Below are 20,336 nucleotides of genomic sequence, written 5' to 3' on the forward strand. Positions count from 1 at the left end.
CTCAGTGAGTGATTTATTTTAGTTATTTCAGTTGTAGTTATTTTAGTCATTTGAATAAGAGTGAATGCAGCTTTTTCCATGGAGTTTTTTCCATGCTTTATCTGAGAGGAGGCCCATCGTCTCAGACTTTGTAATCATCTGGTCTAGCTAATCTACAGCCTACAGTTAGGCTGTAGCTAATCTATAGCCTAGCCTAAACTATGCCTGTATGGACATTTCAGTTTGTTTTGTCACACTTGGGGCTGCACTAATTCATCATAAATCTCCACCCTTAAAACACAGCCAGGGAAAATTGTGTCTGTTAAATAATCTCGCAGGTTGTTTTGTATTGTTTCCCGGATGGTAGTACATTTTGTTTGTGGACTGGGAGCCATTAGTATTGTTGTTATGGTTCTTGATGAAGTAGCCAACAATATTCATATTCTTTCCTGGACCTCATTGTGTCATCTGGTAGGCAGTTGTCCCACTTTCCATCTCAAACCATCCAATGTGTCATTGATAAATGATTGCCTTAAAACAGGTTAGGGGGAATCTACAGGTAGGCATGTTTTGTAACCATCAACACTGTTTTCTTCCTCTACTTGATGCTCACATTATTTATTTTTATTATGTCATTGATTTATTATCACCAATTTTGTACCATTTGCTTTAAAGCACTGTTTTGCTGTAACGTGTCTTTGAGTACGATGTAATGCACTCTAGAAATACAATGTATTATTATTATTCCTATGTTAACCTGTATTGTTCTTAAACTGTCCCTGCTGTTTCCTCTCCAGGTGAATGGAAACATTCCTCCCAGGTTAAAGAAGAGTGCCCATGAAGTCATCCTGGAATTCATCAGGTCCAGACCGCCTCTCAACCCTGTGAGTCGAGGCTAAAGACCCTAGTCTTAAAAAAAAAAGAAGACAGTTCACATACTATTCCAGCCTATGGATACCCTTGTCAGTGAGATCAGACCAGCCTTACGATACGATTTCACTGATTGTACAGTTACTTAACCTCCAAAATGGAAAGATATGAAGTAGAACAAACCCTTATTACAGTTTACACACTGTACTTTTAGTAGGTATCACTGTTTATTGTATTCCAATGACTTCATGCCACTACATCTGTTTCCCATCATCAACCCCTGGTAGGTGGCAGCCCGTAAGCTGAAGCCGCAGACTCAGCCTCCACCCACGCTCCACGAGCGCATCCTGGAGGAAATCAAAGCAGAGAGGAAACTTCGACCGGTGTCTCCGGACCACATCAGCCGGGGAAGACTGGGTAAAGACCTTTCTATTTTTGTCTCTCTCTGTTAAGCTCTCTCTAACACACACACTTACAAATGCACACTCACACCCACACAAAGCCATCTCAAGCTGAAGTATGGAGTCTAGCTGATAAATGATTCTCACTCGCACCTGCTGGGCATCATGTACTTTTTTTTTAAACAATACAAAAACACAGGAGAAACATAGCTTTATAACACAGCTTCCGAACGATGTTTCTGTGGTCAGTTTGGTTATACTTTGGTTTGTGCTATACTACACTATTATTTGTGCCTCTGCTCATTGCTGCTCCTTGCTGTTTTAGCTACACTTTGAATGCCGCCTAATTTTTTCCACATTTATTTTGCAAGTAATGTCAATTATTGACATATTATTTGTTATATTATGATTTTCTTTACTACATTGTTTGCAATATAGTGCAAACTGTACATCAGGGATACTCAACTTGCTTTGCCCGGGGGCCACTTTCGTGAAATGATAGAAGGCCAGGGGCCAGTTAATAAACAAACAATATACATTTTTCTGTAGCGGATTGTAGGTTTTTGGGGTGTCAGCCGGAGTTTAGTCTGACAATGTTGTGCACACAGGATAGTTAGTTAGCTTAAGTTAGTTAGGTTAAAGTCGAAGTGAACCGGAGGCGCATGCAATAGCGCGAGCGTCGGAGACTCAAACAAATCTTGTCTGAGATGACAGGGTTGAGAGGCGGACCACAAGCCGCACAATGCCGGGTGTCGATGATTTGATTTGACAATTCTGGGGACTGGCTTTGGCATTGGCCAATCATGGCATGTTCCACCCCCAAATCGAGTGGGATTAAGCGTGTTGTCGTGCTACGCGAGTGGGATCCCCCTGAGTACCAGGCAGCCAGCTGCTTCGTGCGGAACGAGCGGACAATCCGATGCATGGGTGCTGCCCGCCTGGCTGGAATCTCAGAGGGGCGACCCCTGACAACCAGGCTCTCAAGCGCGTGCCATTATCGCTATTGCTGTAAATACGATATTCCTGGAATGCGCGTTTTAATGAGCCAGTTACATTTCTTTGCATTCTTAAGCATTACAGTTTTCTTTATTGTGTATATCAACATACAATTGGCCAAGTTAGTAATTAGTTTATGGGATAGGAATTCTGCCAGATGACAGACACTAGGCGCCATTTTCTCTTTCTTTTGGAAGAGAAAATTATCCTGAAATGAAGATTTGATTGACAGCTGCCATGTTGTGATATGATTGGTTGAAATGGGGTAGAAATTTGATAGTACTAGGTGACGTCAGCAAACTGTAGATTACTGTTATGAATGAAATCTTGAAAAATGAACTTTTGATGTGAAAAAGTGTGAAAAACTAAAGAAATTAGATTTTTGTGATTTTTTTGGTATACATTATTAAATAGGTGCACTGCATACCCAGGTATTTGAACTAAAAGAAAAGAAAAGTCATTTTTGGGTTCAGCTCGACTTTAATTACATACATAAGTGCCTGGGTAGTGAGCAGACGGCGGTATTTGACAATTTAGCAGCTAAATCATAGATTATTGAAACATATTCCATATTCCAGACTGAAATGCTATAACAGAAGTGGAGTATTGGCCAGAATGACATGAACATTTGGACACTTATTCAGCGGGTATCTTGCATGTTGCGTTCAGGTGCACTGTAATTTTTGTTTTGTTTTTGTTTTTGTTTTTTGTTGTAATTCCATCCGCAAGTTGAGTATCACTGCTGTACATGAATACTGTTATTTTCTGAGTGCCAGTATCTCTTACCGTTGGCTGTGGTTTATTTGAAATCTTTCTATTTAATGTGATGAAAAACTATTATTCTCCAATGCTTTTCTTGCCAAATACAGGCAGATGACATCCTCTTATGTATTAACTTTTGCCTTAATTTAACCTCCTAATTCCAACCAATAACTGTCCGATGCCGTAACTGTTTCTCCTTGCAGTATTTCGGCCACTTAGCATGTCTTTCAGTTTTGATGCATCAGGTAAAGTCCCCTCCCTGCTTACCTGGCTTTCCATCTCTGTTTTCCTCCTTGATGTGGCTGTTCATCTATCTACCCTCTCCCCCCACACGCACACACACACACACACACACACACACACACATACATACATACATACATACATACATATACATACATACATACACACATACACACAGACACACACACACGTGCGCACACGCACGCAAACACATGCACACACACACACATACATACATGCATGCATGCACACATACATACACGCACGTCGCACGCACGCGTGTGTGCGTGCGCACACACACACACACACACACACACACACACACACACACACACACACAATACACATATTTCATGTCATGCTTCAGTGGTTGGTGATGGTTGGCTGTTGTCCATGGTGGTGAAACGTCATGATGTTGGACACTGGTCTGCTCAGCAGGAGGACACTGATAGGAGGGAAGTGATGAGAGAAACAGGGTGGACACAAAAAAGATTCAACCACAATAAAAACTCGTTTGAGTACTTTTCCATAAAATATACAAAACTACTCCTTTTTTTACAATCTCATCTCAATTATTAGCAGCTTGTTGTCTGTCTGAGATGCCACGGCATTTCTACTCTAAAAATGAACGAATAGCAGTTTACAAGAATTTAAAAAAGCGAACATTTTTAGTTAGCTAGCTAGTTAGAACAAAAAAGTAATCAGAGTAATGCGTTACTCCCAACACTGCTTACTGATAATAAGTACGGTAATGATATGAGGAATAAAGGGGATTCTGCAACATGTCAGTAAGCAATAGTTACTGTACATACAGTATCATGGGCAGGGCTCATACAACTTATTCATGATGGCTGTTTTTTGTCAGAGGGAATCCTAACTTCCATTATACTGTAACATCTGGCCGTCCCAAATGCCATCATGACAAGTAACTCTGGCTGATTGGAACAGATCACATTGCCTCACATGCAGATTGGGATAGAGTATTTTATTGAAGGGTTTTAATGCTCACAGTGCTGTGGAGAGGAGCCACTGTTTTCATCCTGAATCAATCACTACTGCTAGTGATGCTTTATTATCCAGCCAGGTTTGACATACTATCTTGGTTTCTAAATGTCCCACTCTCCAAACGATGTCTTTTATCCTTCTTATTTTTATGCCATTGCATAAAGCTGGCACTTAGTTTATGGAATGCTTACAAAGTGACATTATTCTTGCACACTGTTCACTTCAAATCTCTCATTAGAGGACTTAAGACTGATACCAAATGGTAACTGTTGAAGTGTTAAAAGAACACCTTTTCACAGCTTATATAACTTCTGGGGGGGAGGGGGAAGGAAAAAAGGTTCCTGGTTGTTGTTTCTGTTCTCTCGACAATCTCAAGAAAAGTGTCACCTTTGCTAAGTGCATCATCTCTCAAACCTACCGCTGTAATGTGACTCTGAAATGAAGGAAACTCGCTGCAGCAGCACGCAGCCAAAGGAACGGCCCAGAGCGTAACTACCACCTTGGCTTCTTCCACAATCATCAGCTTCCTACAAAAGGGCCTTTCATGTGCCGGAGTGACTTTGCAGAATTTAATCAGAGGTGCAAATGGATCGGTGTGCAGACAAGAGCAAGACAGTCCACCTCAAGCTCTGCACAACACCAGACAAAAACAAGACAGTCCACCTCAAGCTCTGCACAACACCAGACAAACACAAGACAGTCCACCTCAAGCTCTGCACAACACCAGACAAACACAAGACAGTCCACCTCAAGCTCTGCACAACACCAGACAAACACAAGACAGTCCACCTCAAGCTCTGCACAACACCAGACAAACACAATACAGTCCACCTCAAGCTCTGCACAACACCAGACAAACACAATACAGTCCACCTCAAGCTCTGCACAACACCAGACAAACACAAGACAGTCCACCTCAAGCTCTGCACAACACCAGACAAACACAATACAGTCCACCTCAAGCTCTGCACAACACCAGACAAACACAAGACAGCCCACCTCAAGCTCTGCACAACACCAGACAAACACAAGACAGTCCACCTCAAGCTCTGCACAACACCAGACAAACACAAGACAGCCCACCTCAAGCTCTGCACAACACCAGACAAACACAAGACAGTCCACCTCAAGCTCTGCACAACACCAGACAAACACAAGACAACCCACGTCAAGCTCTGCACAACACCAGACAAACACAAGACAGCCCACCTCAAGCTCTGCACAACACCAGACAAACACAGTCAACTACACAGTACATAGTGAGCTGTAGCTTCAGTAGTGACTCCTCTTTGGCCTTTGATATTTGAACAACTTCATCAGGCAGTTTTGAATTAGATGATAAGGGAATAGTGTTGAGGCAGGCAAATCAGCATAAGCTCCATCACCTTACGCTTACTCATTCATGCTGCCCCATAATTTATGTATATGTGTACTGTACGTGTGTGTGTGTGTGTGTGTGTGTGTGTGTGTGTGTGTGTGTGCACTTCTGTGATCGATCATTCTCTGAGCTCAGACCCAGTGAGCGCTTTAGTACCCACTTTGCAGCGGTGTTTTATGGATAGATGCCCCATACTCACCGACATGTTTTAATCAAAAACTGAGAAGTACTGCTTCAAGGAAGAAAATCTACCCTAAAACATTAAAACACTGTTTAAAAACAGCTGATGGTGGTGCATTTCTGGGCCCATTCTGTTTGGTGTATTTTTCTTATTCCTGTGGATAACTGGTCAAAGGTAGATGATGTGATGTTGCATCTATTGTCAATTCAGCAACAATAGAATATGATAACAGACAGTTTTCAGCAATCTAAAACATCAATGGTAAATGTCAGGTTTTAGTGTCAGTCCCTGAATCAAAGAGCATCACTATTTTGCACAACAGTCATTCGGGAAGAAATCCATTGTAGAAGAGGCATAAATACTAATTTCTCCACCCACAGTGGCTTCAATAGACCAGAATTATGCAGCCACAATACATGTTGTAGTGAGTAATTGTGTTATATGTATAACTGCAATGATACCACACAGCTGACTGACTTTAAAGGTATTTCAGGTTTCCATTATTGCGCTCGGTTCAGCAGGGCTGCCCTCTTTCCCCGGCCCTCTTCGCAGTCACACTCGAGCCCCTTGCCCTAAAAATACGTGGTCACCCAAGTATTGCAGGTCTGGAGGTCGGCGGTATTGCGACATGTATTAGTTTGTACGCTGACGACGTATTATTATTCATAAAACGGCTCTCTCAAATCAAGCAATCTGATTGGTTCACAGCCATTGTATAATTCCAGTAACCGAGTTCAATAACCCATGGCCATGGGTTATTGGTTGCCATGGCAACTCTCTTACTAAAAGGCAGCGCTGCACTCGAGCCAAACAGCTTTCTCCTGATCTGCTGTATGGAGGGTCACTAGTCCTTCAAGTCTTTGTACAATGAGTCATTATGGACGCATGATGGCGCAACTCTCTTACTAAAAGTACCTCAAAAACAAAATGGCGGAGACAGCTTTCAGATCCTTGTGAATCGATCTTCGCTTATAACTTTACTAATACTTCGCAGAAAATGATGTTTTGTACAAGAATAGACGCGGGCTAATGTCTTAACCCCTCTCTCGCGCGCCCTCACTCTTAACCCCGCATTTCTAAATAAGACGTAACGTTACTTGGTGTCGGCATACGGCTCTGGTGTCGGGCTTTGCAAAAAGCTCTCAGCTTCTCAGCAAGCGCCAGGATTGGCCAATGTCGACTTCAGTCTCCAGAACGATCCAATCAAATCACCCGCACGTCTATCTTCTTGCTAGAGGTCCCGCCTTACAGTAGTGCTTCAACTGACTCTATCAGAATACTATGCCAGTCGGACTTATAGTATTATTATTATTATATTATTATACTTGGAAACCGTTTTATAAAAGCAATATAGCACTCGAGCTGCGTGGTGTTGTGGAATATATCCCATTCTAGCCCCACTTGTTTTGTGGTGCGTTGCATTACACGTAGGCTGTATCTTGATAAAAACAACTCAACAACGACATTACCACCGAGAATTATGGCATTTCGTAACAACGTTAACAATGTTATAATATAATAATAATAATATGGCTTGACCAGCACGGCTACTGACTATCGATAGTTAGCAACAACAATTGTTGTTAGGATTCCAAAACGGAAATCCATAAAATGACATTAAACTAAGCTAATACAATGGTTATCATAATTTCTACATCTATATTATCAAGGAAATATTTGTATGGATGCTTTTTTCCTCTCCTTTTGAATTGACAGACTGGACGGAGCTTTGGCATACTGCTGCCCCCCACAGTCTGAAGACGTATCTGCCTTTAAGGGCTGTCCCATTTTAAAGTCGCAAGATAGCCCTTAACACTTAGTTTTGAGGGCTACTAAGATTGAGGGTTGAGCTTGAGGGTTAAGATTGAGGGTTAAGAAAAGAATTGGGATTGGGCCTTGCTCTCATGCTATATTGCTTAAATCTACATGACTCAGAGAAATCGATCCCGCCCTCTCCTAGAATTAATCACCTCTTTCGGTAAGCTGTCCGGATACACAATTAACTGGACAAAGAGCGACTTCATGCCTCTCTCTGATGTTTTTACTCCTGGTTTTCTGGAAAAGAACCATAAAAGAACCATAGAATTTCGAAAATTTCCTTGCAAAAACCCAAGTCTGAAGGAGGGCTGGCCCGGTGCTTAGGCACTATTACTGCCAATGTCAGGGCTCTAATGTTTTGGCGGCAAGGGACTCCTAGTAATTTAACTCTCGGGGCCCCCCTGTGGCTGAAAATGGAGGCCAGCTCTATCACCCACTCCTCTCTGCCAGCTATGCTAGTTTCTAAGCTAGAGCAGCCTGGGGCTTTACAAAATTGAAGTTTCGTTGTGAAAAACTCAGTCAGAATTCTAAACCAAGTTAGGAGTGCTTTGACGAGATGTTTCTGTCCTCACACCAATTTGTTTTAATCATTCTTTTTTGCCTCCTTGGTCGGACAAAAATGACCGCGCCTGGAGTGAGAAGGGGCTGGTTTCCATCAGAGACCTATACATAGATTGTCATTTCACATCCTTTGATCGTCTGAGGGAGAAATTTGAGTTGCCCAACACGCACTGGCTCAGATACCTGCAAGTCAGGAACTATGTTCGATCCAAGATTCGTGATTTTGTAGTTCTCCCAAATGAACATGCTTTTTTTGATGTGATGTTAATCCCCCCTCAGTCCAGGCATCTTATCTCTAGATTTGTGTGTCTGTTTGATGACTGTATCAGGGCCCCTACTGAAAGGATTAGGGAGGCGTGGCAGAAGGGACTTGGTGTTGACTTGTCTGAAATTGTATGGGACAGGAGTCTATCTATAGTCCAGCTCTGCTCAATTAACAGCAGACACCGTCACGAACTGATCCAATTTAAGGTCACCCATCGTCTTCATTATTCCAAGTCCAGGTTGCACAAGATCTACCCTTCTGTCTCACCACTATGTGATAGGTGTCACGTGTCAGAGGGTACACTAGCCCATGCTTTTTGGTTTTGTCCTTCACTATCTGGATTCTGGGCCAAAATATTTGATTGGTACTCTAAGGCCTATAAAATAACCCTTCAGCCGGAGGTGGAACTCGCCATCTTCGGCTGCTCAGAATCCTCTCTGCTCCTCCCTACAGCTGTACAACAGTCTCTGGAGCAGGGGACGACTATCGCCAAGAGACTCATTCTGAAGGAGTGGAAGTCCCCCTCTCCACCTTCTTTTCAGCTGTGGCTGACGGACATGGTCTCAGTTATACATATGGAGAGACTCCGGTTCCTGAGGACCAATTCATTTAGGAAATTCACAATTATCTGGGACCCATTTCTAGCCTACTTAGATGAGGTTAAGAGCGACAAGTAACTTGCTCAGCTGACTTCTCATGGACCCCTTGCACGGGATTCCACGCACATTTCTTACAAGCACATAGGCACTTGACGCGGCTGGTAGCGCCATGTTGTAACATTAATGTTGATATATGTATGTTTTTTTTTTGTTTTTTTTTGTCTGAGCCTGTTTTTGTTCTATGTTCTGAAAAATAAAATAAAAAAGAAATATATAAAAAAAACTTTAAAGGTATTTATATACTCATACAGCCACCTTTGATGGATAGTTTATGCCCCTTCTCTAGAGCTTGTTGAACCGCACACAAAAAAAAACATCATCACAAAATAATCATGGAATAGACATCCAAAATGAATGATATAGTGTAAGAGGATCTGAGGCTGGATCCGTCCTTTAACGATCATAATAAAAAGGTGTGTCCTTTTAGGTTTTGGCAAAACTCGCAGCATGCCTCAGGATCTGTTCCGTATGGGCCTAGGTAAAGTATCACCGCTGCTATGGTTCACTCTAACCCACAAAGGCCTTGTCTTTCTGTCTGTCTGTCTCCCCGGCTTTACGCTAATATCTCCTGTAATGAAATGACCTGAATGCTTACAATGTAAGTAACAAATGTAAGGGACAGCGGAAAACCTAAAGCCCAATGACGTAATGTAAAACGCACAGGCAGCTTGTAAAATGATGGACTAACTGTGGGGCACTATCACGATGGCAACAACCTATTTGCTCTGAGTTGAGGGGACTGCTGGGGGTTTGTTGTACTAGTTAAGGCTTGAGCCTGGAGACGGAGTTCCTGTGGAATCCGAGGGGAGGAAAGACGGTTAGTTCCAGTCCAACATGAGAAACAGCGATCCTGTTGAGCCTGTGAGCTCATGTGGATGTTTTAGCCCTTTTTCCCACTAATATGAGACGGAGTAAAAGAAAAGAGGGAGAGAGAGAGAGAGAGAGAGAGAGAGAGGTTTCAAGGCTCCCACAGATCCTATCGGCCTCTGCAGCTCTTTCTGTCTTTTGCAGCACTCGCTCGTCTTCTCACACTCCCTCCCTCCCTCTCCTCCCTCCCTGCCTCCCTCTCTCCTCACCTTCTATCTGTTGTTTTCCTTCTTTGAAGCAGAATAATCCCAGAAATCTCAGTTAGCCAAGTCGGTGGTTGACGAAGCTACCATCAAGGCTAACAGGAGAGAGAAGCTATTATTTTTCTGATTTGATGTTACAGTCTTAATAGAGTCTTTCATCAAAGAGGCATTCACGCTCTGTGTGCAACACCAGCTCGCTCCTTTGCCTCCCTTCAAACCAACTTAATTCACCCTTCCCTTCTCGTTTAGCTTTGGGATGAATCTCGAACACATGTCCCCCATCCCAGGATTCATAGCATCCTCTCACCTTAGCTCCCATTCAAACACACCATCCATGGTATGATTTCAAACGGGTCTGTTGCTCCTGTTTGGGAAGCCGGAATCCCGATTAATCAAAAAATAAGGGAGGATGCAAGGAATCATCAGAGGAATATGTTTGAGGTTCATCCCATGTGTTTTTCCCTCACACACTGTCTGAGTGCTCCTCTCTTGTGTGGCTATGTACAGATGAATTTAGCCCCAACATGGGCAGGAGGACATCCAGCTCTCTGTCTCTGGCCAACGGATCAGCCTCTCCCAGGATAGGAGCGGCCGGGTCTCAGTCTGCCCCTCAGAGGAAACGGCTGCTGAAGGCGCCCAGCCTCGCCGAGCTGGACAGCTCCGACTCCGATGTTAGTAGGAGTGTCTGTGTTTGTGTATGTTTGGGTTGTGTGCGGTTTTCACAAATTGCATCCGGCTTGTGCAAAACAAATGACGGATGTTTTTGTATATACGGTGTATTCAGGATGAGACCATTGGACGTAGATCGGCCAGCAGTTCCAGTGTCGCTACGTCAGTGATGGACGACACATCCCCAGAGTCTGCACTGGGGAAGAAAAGTGAGTCAGGACTATCTTCTCCTTCACTGACCCATAGACTGACAGTGATTGATTGTTTATCTTGCAGCTTCTCCACTTCTGCTTTTTTCCTGCTTTTGGGGTTGGCTTTTGATTAGAATTAGCATTTTTGGGGATGTGAATTAACCAGTTGTTGAACCAAGCTGCCTCCTATCCCCCCCCCCCCCCCCATTTCCCTCTTTCTCACTCCCCATCTCCCTCTCTTCCTCTGTCCTTTTCTCCCGCTGTGAACACCAGCTCCCCCCATGTTCCTGCCCATCTCCTCCACACCACAGCCGGAGAGGCGTAAGACCCCCCAGCAGAGGAGGCACTCCATCGAGAAGGAAACCCCCACCAACGTTCGACAGTTTCAGCCCCCCTCCAGACAGAGTTCCAAGTCTCTGGTGAGTCAGACATTTTCCCCACTATATCCTTAGTTGATGAAATGTACCATGAAAAAATTTGCTCGGGTCACAAATAATGTCAGATGATTATTGTCTGAACAGGCAGTTTGAGATAAATTGCTTTTGTTGTTAAGCTTTTGCGAGAGGCAATAGAGTATAGTAGCAATTTGAATAGAAAATAGCGTTGTTGTTTTGAATGAAAGCTCATAATGTGGCAGTACTAGAGCAAATTGAACGCACCAGCGTCTTTCCTCTTTCTCTCGACTAAGGCTTTCTGAGGTCAGTATGGCCTGGGAAAGTTTGAACCCAGCTCCAGCCACACAGATCCAGCCAAGTCATCTAATGAGAGAGAAAGAGAGGCAGAGAAACAGAGTGGGGCAGATAAGCTGAGTGAAAGCAGACACTCGCTCACGTCTGTCCCATCCTCCTCAAACTCCAGAGAGCCTGTTCTTCCTCTCTCCCACACGCACCGTAACCTTCTCTCATTCAGGTGCGGCTGGGAGCCTTGTTGTTGCATCCCTGGTCCCCCCTCCGCCGCCCTGCTCCTTCTGCTCCTTCTGCTCTCCACCCCTTGTGGAGCTCCCACCCCGTCGAGGCGTTTGTGTTGGGGCTGGTGAGGGTGCTTTTTGCTCTGTGCAGAGGCATTTACACCAGTGGAAGAGAGGCTGCCAAGGTTTGCCAAGGCTCCCCCCAGTCCTTACTGGCATCATCACTGTAGCTGTCCACCGATGCTAATGTTTCCTGCTTTGCTAGAGATCATTGACCTAGAGCAGAGCTGCTGCCATGGTAGAGAGAGCACAAACTCCTTTAGAGATCATTGACCTGGAGCAGGGCTGCTGCCATGGTAGATAGAGCACAAACCCCTTTTCCACTGACTCTCTGGTGACATCTCCTCAGAATGATCATCCTTCCTTTCACTTCAAAGGCTCTGCTTTGGCTAACTCCCATTTTAACTTTTAGAAACATCAAGTATGTAGCTGTTGCCACATTTCATTTGAATCTGCACTAGAATAAATCAAATAATTTTTTAACTCAGTATCTACTGATTGAGTGGTGGGATGTATTTATATATAATATCTGATTTTGACCTGTATATTGTGGTCTATCTGCAGGTCTGTCTGGGCACATAATAAAGACTTTTCAGGATCTTTTCTGCAGTCAATTCACAAGACTGAAAAAATAATAATTTTAAAGTCGGCTGATGTCTTCCCCTCCGTGCCTCTGGTTCAGTCACAATGCAGCATACTGAGCCTGGAAGTCATGAGATCACCAGTCGTTACACTGCTTTACACTCTATGGCAATCAGTCAGTGACTTATGCTTTAGGATTGTTGAAAAAGGCGTTACCAACAGACAAACAGTACAACAATTTCAAAAGCACACTGAATGTACAGTGTAATTCTCGCTGTAGTGACCACAATATACCTCAGCAGCTGTGGTTTTTGAGGCTGCTCATGTTTATATGTATTGTATATTTTAAGCTGCTTTATAAGCTGTAAGGTAATATTCACAGCAGCAGATACAGTAGAACTGTGATGCAGCGAACCCTAAACATAATTATTTCACATAAAGCTTTATAGAACCATGCCATTTCCCCTCAGGTAATGTTAATGCTGACTGTTTTTACATTTACACACCAACACCCTGTAGAAAAAGATACCTCAAGGCTCTTTCACTCCCATTAAGCTTTACACGGCATAGAAACGCCAAATTCGGTCAGTGAATGAGAACCCAACAATCGTGTTTTGGAAAGTTGCATCAGAACACTAATATCACTTTCTACAGCAGAAGATGCAAGATCGTAGCCACGATTTTTCCCCTGTGAAATCTTTCAACCAATAGCTGACATTCTCTGTGGTTACATTAGGACCCGCCTTCTGTCAATCAACCCAGTCAAGACAACATACAAACAAAAGCAAAGATGCTTCAGCACCAGTTATAGTCTATACAGTTCAATGGAAATAAATGTAGATTTTGCACACCTTAGATGGCGTTTCTTTCCAAATATTTACTTTTAAAAACAACTTTTAAAAAAAGAAGGAAAATGTGCATTAACAGTAAGGGACCCAAAACACTCCAGTCATGTTAGACAGGTCTTGGAAGTGAATCAGTGTCTGGTTAGTGAGGTTCTCTGCAGCCCTGGAATGTCTCCAGCAGTCATCAGTGGTGTTGTTTACGCACGGCGGTCCCTCTCTCAGGAAGCTGTTTTCTTCACTGAACAATGGGGACATTTTGATCAGCCAAACGTAGCCTGCACCCAGACAGGCAGCTCTCAAAGGTGCAGTGGGACGGCTGTTTGCGTATGGAATGAGAAACACTGAGCCCTGTGTGTTTAATATGGTGTTGTCATGGTGACCCACTGTGTTGTGTGTGTGTGTGTGTGTGTGTGTGTGTGTGTGTATTTGCATGTCTGTTTATGTGTGCCTGTGTGTTCTGTGTGTGAATGCATTTGAGTACTGTGTATGTCTGTATTGTGTGTGTCTATATTGTGTGTGTGTGTGTGTGTGTGTGTGTGTGTGTGTGTGTGTGTGTGTGTGTGTGTGTGTGTGTGTGTGTGTGTGTGTGTGTGTGTGTGTGTGTGTGTGTCCGCGTACACACGTGCGTGCGTCCATGTCTGTGTGTCTGTGTGTGTGTGTGTGTGTGTGTGTGTGTCCATGCAGGAGGAGTTCTGCTTCCCTGTGGAGTGCCTGTCTCTGACAGTGGAGGAGGTGATGCACATCAGACAGGTGCTGGTCAAGGCAGAGCTGGAGAAGTTCCAGCAGTATAAAGATATCTACAATGCTATGAAGAAGGGAAAGGTAAGCACCTGTTGTATCCCACACATGAGCCCTGTACGAAACCGTTCTCTATTACCGCAAAAGTGGACTATACAGTATAGTGTGTTCGCCATTTCTTACTACTGTCCACTACCAAATACTCACAATGCAGTGCAATTTCTAGTGAACAGAGAATGTACCCTACTTTTTCTCCCATATACCACAATGCAATGCGGTCGTGTTTACCAAAGGAGAAGAAGAGTGAGGTAGTGTGTCCGAAACTCATTTGATCGTTCCCCATATAGTTCACTTCACTATTATGATAAACACTACATGGGGGAGAGTGAGTGAGTGAATGAGTGAACACGGCTATGGTGTCACCATAACCTGCTATGGGGAGGTGTTTTCCAGCCATTACTCATGGCATTCATATTCTCTTTTAAGACGACACTGTGAGAAACCATGCAAATATTGTGCCTTCTTTCTGATGTCAGGGGAAATATTGGACGAAATATTTGCTGTTTGCATATGTAGTATTTTGTCTTATATACTCATCATCGTCTTTTAATTTATTTAATTGCAGCTTTGCTTCTGTTGTCGAACCAAAAGGTTTTCCTTTTTCACCTGGTCCTACACATGCCAATTTTGCAAAAGGTAAATCAATTTGGATGATTATGCTCTAATCAATGTGATATTTCCTTTAAATTCTTCTGATGATCAGTACAAATGATCTCGCTCCTCCACCACTCCCTCTCCCTCTCCCTCTCTCTCTCTCCTTCTCACTCTCTCTCTCTTGTTCTCACTCTCTCTCTCGTGCTTCTCCCTGCAGGCCTGTGTGTTCACAGTGCTGTAAAAAGGTAAGTCAGACTGAATCTCACATTATTTAGGCTACATAAAAAGTAGATCATGTGATGTTTGTTTCCATCTGTTGAGCTGTTGATATGGCACATGTTGTTTCCATGGTATAATAGAAGTACTAAACCAACACTAGTACATGCATGAGCAGAGGCAGAGCAGCCAGTCAGTTGCTTAGGAAGTGTGAAATCCCACCTTCTCTTTGTTATGATTGGTCAGCTCACAAAAAATCCAGTCCATGTTGTGTGGAGTCCTTGGAAAGGTTTAAAAATGAGATGAACCCAACGTAACCCAAGTGGCACGTGGGTTGGAGTCACGTTTCAGACTGAAAACAAAACTTGTCTGAGATGACAGGTTGAGAGGCGGGCCATAGTAGCATGTCAATGATTTGATTTGACAATTCTGGGGACTGGATTTGGCGTTGGCCAATCCTGGCGTCTTCTGCCCCCAGTTGTGGCGCTACGCAAGTGGAGAACCAGACAACCAGGCCTGAATCCGAATAGTCACTCCTAACTCCTTTTCCTACCTTTTCCTTGACCTAACCGGAAGTAAAACATGCAGTGTTTTTTGGTTTCGTTTTGTTTTTGCCCCACGTAGGCTACATTATTAAGCTTCTCTGGGGTCAATATGCCACTGGTGACCGAAACATTAATTTGTTAGCAAGTAGTAGGAGGAGCTTAATGTAGCCTACGTGGGGAGGGGAGAAACATTGCGTGTTTTACTTCCGCCGAGTTCAAGGAAAAGGTAGGAAAAGGAGTTAGGACTAGTGACTATTCGGATGGAGCCCAGGCAGATGCAGCTGCTTCCGTGTGGAGCTGAGCTGAGAAATCGAGGCAAATGTGCCACCTGTCGGCCTGGAATGTCAGAGGAGCCGTGGTAAAATCGTGAATGAAATCTTGAAAAATGAACTTTTGATGTGAAAAAATGTGAAAAACTAAAGAAATTAGATTTTTGTGATTTTTTTGTGTGCGCATGCATTATTAAATAGGTGCACTGAATACCCAGGTATTTGAACTAAAAGAAAATAACTTTTATTTTTCATGAGCTCGGATTTTTTAATTGGGTGATTGCCCTGATTACCTAATGATGTGATGTCATCAGTGATGTCAGTGATGATGTCATCAGTGATGTCATAACTTCAGTGATGATGTCATCAGTGATGATGTCATGTTCCAGACCAGGGGGGCCTAACTCACAGGGGGGTCCCCACGGGTCCGCTAGTATATATCTATATAAATTTGGCAATGTGGATGCTGTTTCTCTGTCTGTTTCAAGAATTTGGGCCGGCCACAGCTATGCTGTTTTACCTGCGATCGGGCTGAAACTTTCAGTGGGTGTAAAGAGTACCCGTGCAGGTGACTTAGGGCAGATTAATTGCCCTAAGGCTGAGGCTATAGTTCAGTGATGTCATCAGTGATGTCATACATAGGCATTGTCATTGTGACATCACTGATGATGTCATCTGTGACACACACATAAACACACACACACACACACGCACACAAGAGACTGAGGGAGAGAGACTGAGGGAGAGGGAGAGGGAGAGAGACTGAGACTGAGACTGAGGGAGAGAGGGGGGCAAGACTGAGGGAGAGAGAGGGAGACATTGTGCGTGCACCAATATGCCAGGCGTATGCAAGCTGCACGGCCAGTTCGGCGAACTGCAGGGCGGGCGAGGCCGCGCAGCGGGCGAGCTTAGGATTCGAGTGCGCGTAGCCTGCGAGATGCCTAGTGTCTCAAATTTAGAGAGCATTACATTTACCTTAAAATTAAAAAGGCTTCTGTGGAGGATGATAGCAGACAGTCATGGGACACTGGACTGAACTTTTCCACCCAAGTAAAATCATATATTGAATTGGATTGTACGTATCAGATCCAATCAAAACTGAATGCAATCATATTGAATCCTTGACTATGTCTGTGGAACAGATGCGGCTGCCCTCCAAGCCCTATTCCAGCTTGCCCATCTACTCCATCGGCTCGACCAACACTCTTCCCAGGGAGAGGATAGCTGCCATGACCTCCGTAGGAAAAGGCCTGTCTGTGGCTGGAGCCGATGAAGCCGGGCCGTCCGGAGTGGGCGGAGCCTCAGCATCCCCGCCTATGAGAGTAGTCGGCGGAGCCTCGGCGTCACCGCCTATGAGAGCAGCAACATCAGGAGTGGGTGGAGCCTCAGCGTCCGCGCCTGTGAGAGCAGCATCAGGAGTGTCCCGAGGAGCTGGACGATCTGGACAAGCTTTGGAGGCGGCTGCTAAACCTGAGAAGTCCTCCAGTGGCCACCAGCGCCACAGCCTTCAGAAGACCATGTCCAAGTAAGATCGCTGCATTGGATTATTTGACGACACAAGGGTGAATATTTTAGCCTGGTTTTGACAAATGGTACTGTGAAGATACAATGGAGGATTTATTTCACAATCTAGTTTGACAGATTTTAGATGGAAATATTGTACTTACCCAGGATAACTCAAATACAATTTTGTTTCACCGTACTGCTCACTAATATTTAAAGAATGATTTTATGATCTGTGTGGACCATGGTGCACATGACCACATACTTTGGATAGTTTGTTTATTTGTTTGTTTATTGATAAGGATCCATATTGGCATTTGGCTGTGCACAAGGGTGTCAGCTATTCTTCCTTGGGGTCCACTATAATACAATATACATCCAAAACATTATGCACAAAGTTTAAAACCAGGATACAATAAAATCCTAAATTAGGACCACTTTGTCACAGCATGAAAGCCAAGTAGAAATGTTAATAAAAAGAAGTCACAGTACAGTAAACAATTATTCTTATGTATCAAAAGACTAAGGACAAGATCAAACAAAGGAAAGCATGAGTGAAACACATCTGCATTGGATACAACAGAAACAACAGCCAAAATCAATCAGATTACGATGATGTAGCAGAATCACGGTACATGTAGGCTTCAAGCCTATGCTATATTGGAATATAATACCACATTCACGGAGCCTCTCTCATGACTTACCTTCTGTCTCCATTTAGGTTTTCCAAGCACGGGTCGCTGAAGTCTCACGACGAGATGGAGCTTCCCCCGGAGCTGACGGAGGACTGGGCCACCATGGAGGTCTGTGTGGACTGCAAGAAGTTCATCTCCGACATCATCTCCTCCAGCAAGCACAGCCTGTCGCTGGCCACCAAACGGGCTCGCTTAAAACGCAAGACCCAGTCCTTCTACTTGTCCTCTCCCAAAGGCAGGGAGGAGTACCGGCCCTCCGAACGAACAATCAATGAGATCTGAACCCCCTTTCTTTTCTTCTCCACTCTCTCTCACTCTCTCTCTTTCTCTCTCTCTCTCTCTCTCTCTCTCTCTCTCTCTCTCTCTCTCTCTCTCTCTCTCTCTCTCACTCTCTCCCTCCCCCTCCAGCTGCTTCCAGCTCCAATGGCACAATTCTAAAGACTCAACACTGGATGTGATCTACGTTCAGTCAGATAAAGCTGTTAGAATGGCTGGTGGACAATGTGGCTCTTGTTGCTGTGTCCTGATCATATTTGTGCAGTTTCTCCAGACAAAGGCATAGATCAACCAATCTTGTTTTTGTTTTGTTTTGTTTTCACTGCATTTTCTTCTGTAACATAGATGATCCCTTCATTTCCGGCTGCAGATGTTTCACAAGAGACTGAAATGTGGTGAAGAACGGGGCGGAGGAAATGGCTTCCCGAACAACGCTGTGGTCCTCCGAAAAAAAATGTATCCACAGAAAAAAATCAATAAGCACAAAGATAGAGGAAGGACTGACATGCATTTGGCAATCTGGAAGACACATGCCTCAAGAGAGGCCATGTTACAACCTGAGAGCAACACATGAGCGGACAAAAAGCAATAAAGAATTACGAGGTGACTTGAAGAAGATACGGAATGGAACACTGAAACTGTACATGTATGTCTTTTTATGGGTTTTAATTTTGTATTGTCTGCGTGTGTACAGTACATGTCATGATGGTTTGATGAGACATCGCCCTCTGCTCTTAGTTTGGATGTGTCATTTTGCTGATTCTGCCCCACGATGTTCGCTCACAGCTTTCCCCTCACTAAGCACACTTCTCTTTTTCTGCTTCTGTTTCTCTCCACGTGTTTTTCTTCTCCGCAGGGAGGGATGGGTTGCATCACATCACATCACATCGAGGAAACAGCATCCGTGTTTGTTTGGATGCAGTAAGTTAGTGCCAAATCATCACTCCTTTTTCATTGATATGTGACCCAAAGAAATCTAATGACATTACAAATTGGACCCACCTTCCTACAGTTAAAGCACATCGCTGAATCACAACCTTATTATCAGTTCTCTTTAGAAAGCCATGCTATCATGCTGAGTTAATTTGCAACGATTATTTACTTGCATTACATACTCATAGAAGCAGGGATGGAAACGCTAATCACTTGCTGACCATGTTTAGGATTTTTCAATTTTGTGCAAAACTGTCTTCAGTAGCTGGCAGCCAACTAGACATGAGGAATCTCTCTTCATAATTATCTCTGGCCCCATATATAAGATTTTCGTCTCTCTAAAATATCTGCATACTTTTGCATTTTTTTTAATCTAGTTTTAAGTTGAGAAATATACAGTATGTGGGGTTTTTTAAGCGATTACTTGATATTGTGGCAGATAAACTTCCCGGATTGACTTAGGTTGTCATTGCATTGATTGCCTGCCTTGTGTTTGTGTTCCATACAGTAGAAATGAGTCCCATTAAAATGCCTCCTTTTCATGCGTTAATGTACAGATGTATAGTTTCTGAAACCCTGTTCACTGTACAGGCAGCAAAGAATGCTAACATTCTACCCTGCTGTTCAACACATATGCGTCAAAAATAATGCCTTTATGATTTCCACTTATCAAAGTCTCATTGACAGATAACAAAATGATATGGTACACAATACGTTATGTTTTGCGGCCAGGATTTCTATTTTCTTGTTCATCACACATTGTTTTACCTTCCAGATATTTCAGCCTTAACAAACTGCCTTTTCTGATCACACTCATATTGAACAGTCACCTACTGTAACTGTAAATACTTTGTTTATTACCGTTTATAGATCAGGTCTGTGTTGCCTTGAAGATTTCTTCACAGTGAGACTACTGTAGACGTGTGCTTCAGGTTGGCAGTGGACTTCACACAGTGAAGGGCAGGGCTAAGAAGTACATTAGAAACCTTGCGATGTGACAGCATCATGCATGTACTACGGTATAGCTTGTACCTTCAATCTGTATTACCTTCAAGCTGTAACTCC

The 20,336-nt window shown here is 43.6% G+C and overlaps 1 protein-coding gene across 1 annotated transcript in view; it reads left to right on the plus strand.

The window, feature by feature from the left end:
* The window catches only part of spire1b (spire-type actin nucleation factor 1b), a gene marked incomplete at its 5' end in the record, with an annotated part of 82,399 nt that extends 64,006 nt beyond the window's left edge, over window positions 1-18,393 (plus strand). The window contains 11 exons of the mRNA XM_083663345.1: window positions 777-863; window positions 1,137-1,266; window positions 9,546-9,596; window positions 10,696-10,859; window positions 10,973-11,066; window positions 11,322-11,467; window positions 14,127-14,264; window positions 14,806-14,876; window positions 15,052-15,079; window positions 17,007-17,389; window positions 18,089-18,393. Of these exons, the coding sequence (XP_083519471.1) occupies window positions 777-863; window positions 1,137-1,266; window positions 9,546-9,596; window positions 10,696-10,859; window positions 10,973-11,066; window positions 11,322-11,467; window positions 14,127-14,264; window positions 14,806-14,876; window positions 15,052-15,079; window positions 17,007-17,389; window positions 18,089-18,344 (1,548 nt within the window). The 3' untranslated portion in view covers window positions 18,345-18,393. The remainder of the gene's footprint in view (window positions 1-776; window positions 864-1,136; window positions 1,267-9,545; window positions 9,597-10,695; window positions 10,860-10,972; window positions 11,067-11,321; window positions 11,468-14,126; window positions 14,265-14,805; window positions 14,877-15,051; window positions 15,080-17,006; window positions 17,390-18,088) is intronic.
* Window positions 18,394-20,336: the final 1,943 nt, after the last annotated feature.

The sequence above is a fragment of the Poromitra crassiceps genome (genome assembly GCF_964638095.1).
Source record: "Poromitra crassiceps genome assembly, chromosome: 1".
NCBI classification, from domain to species: domain Eukaryota; kingdom Metazoa; phylum Chordata; class Actinopteri; order Beryciformes; family Melamphaidae; genus Poromitra; species Poromitra crassiceps.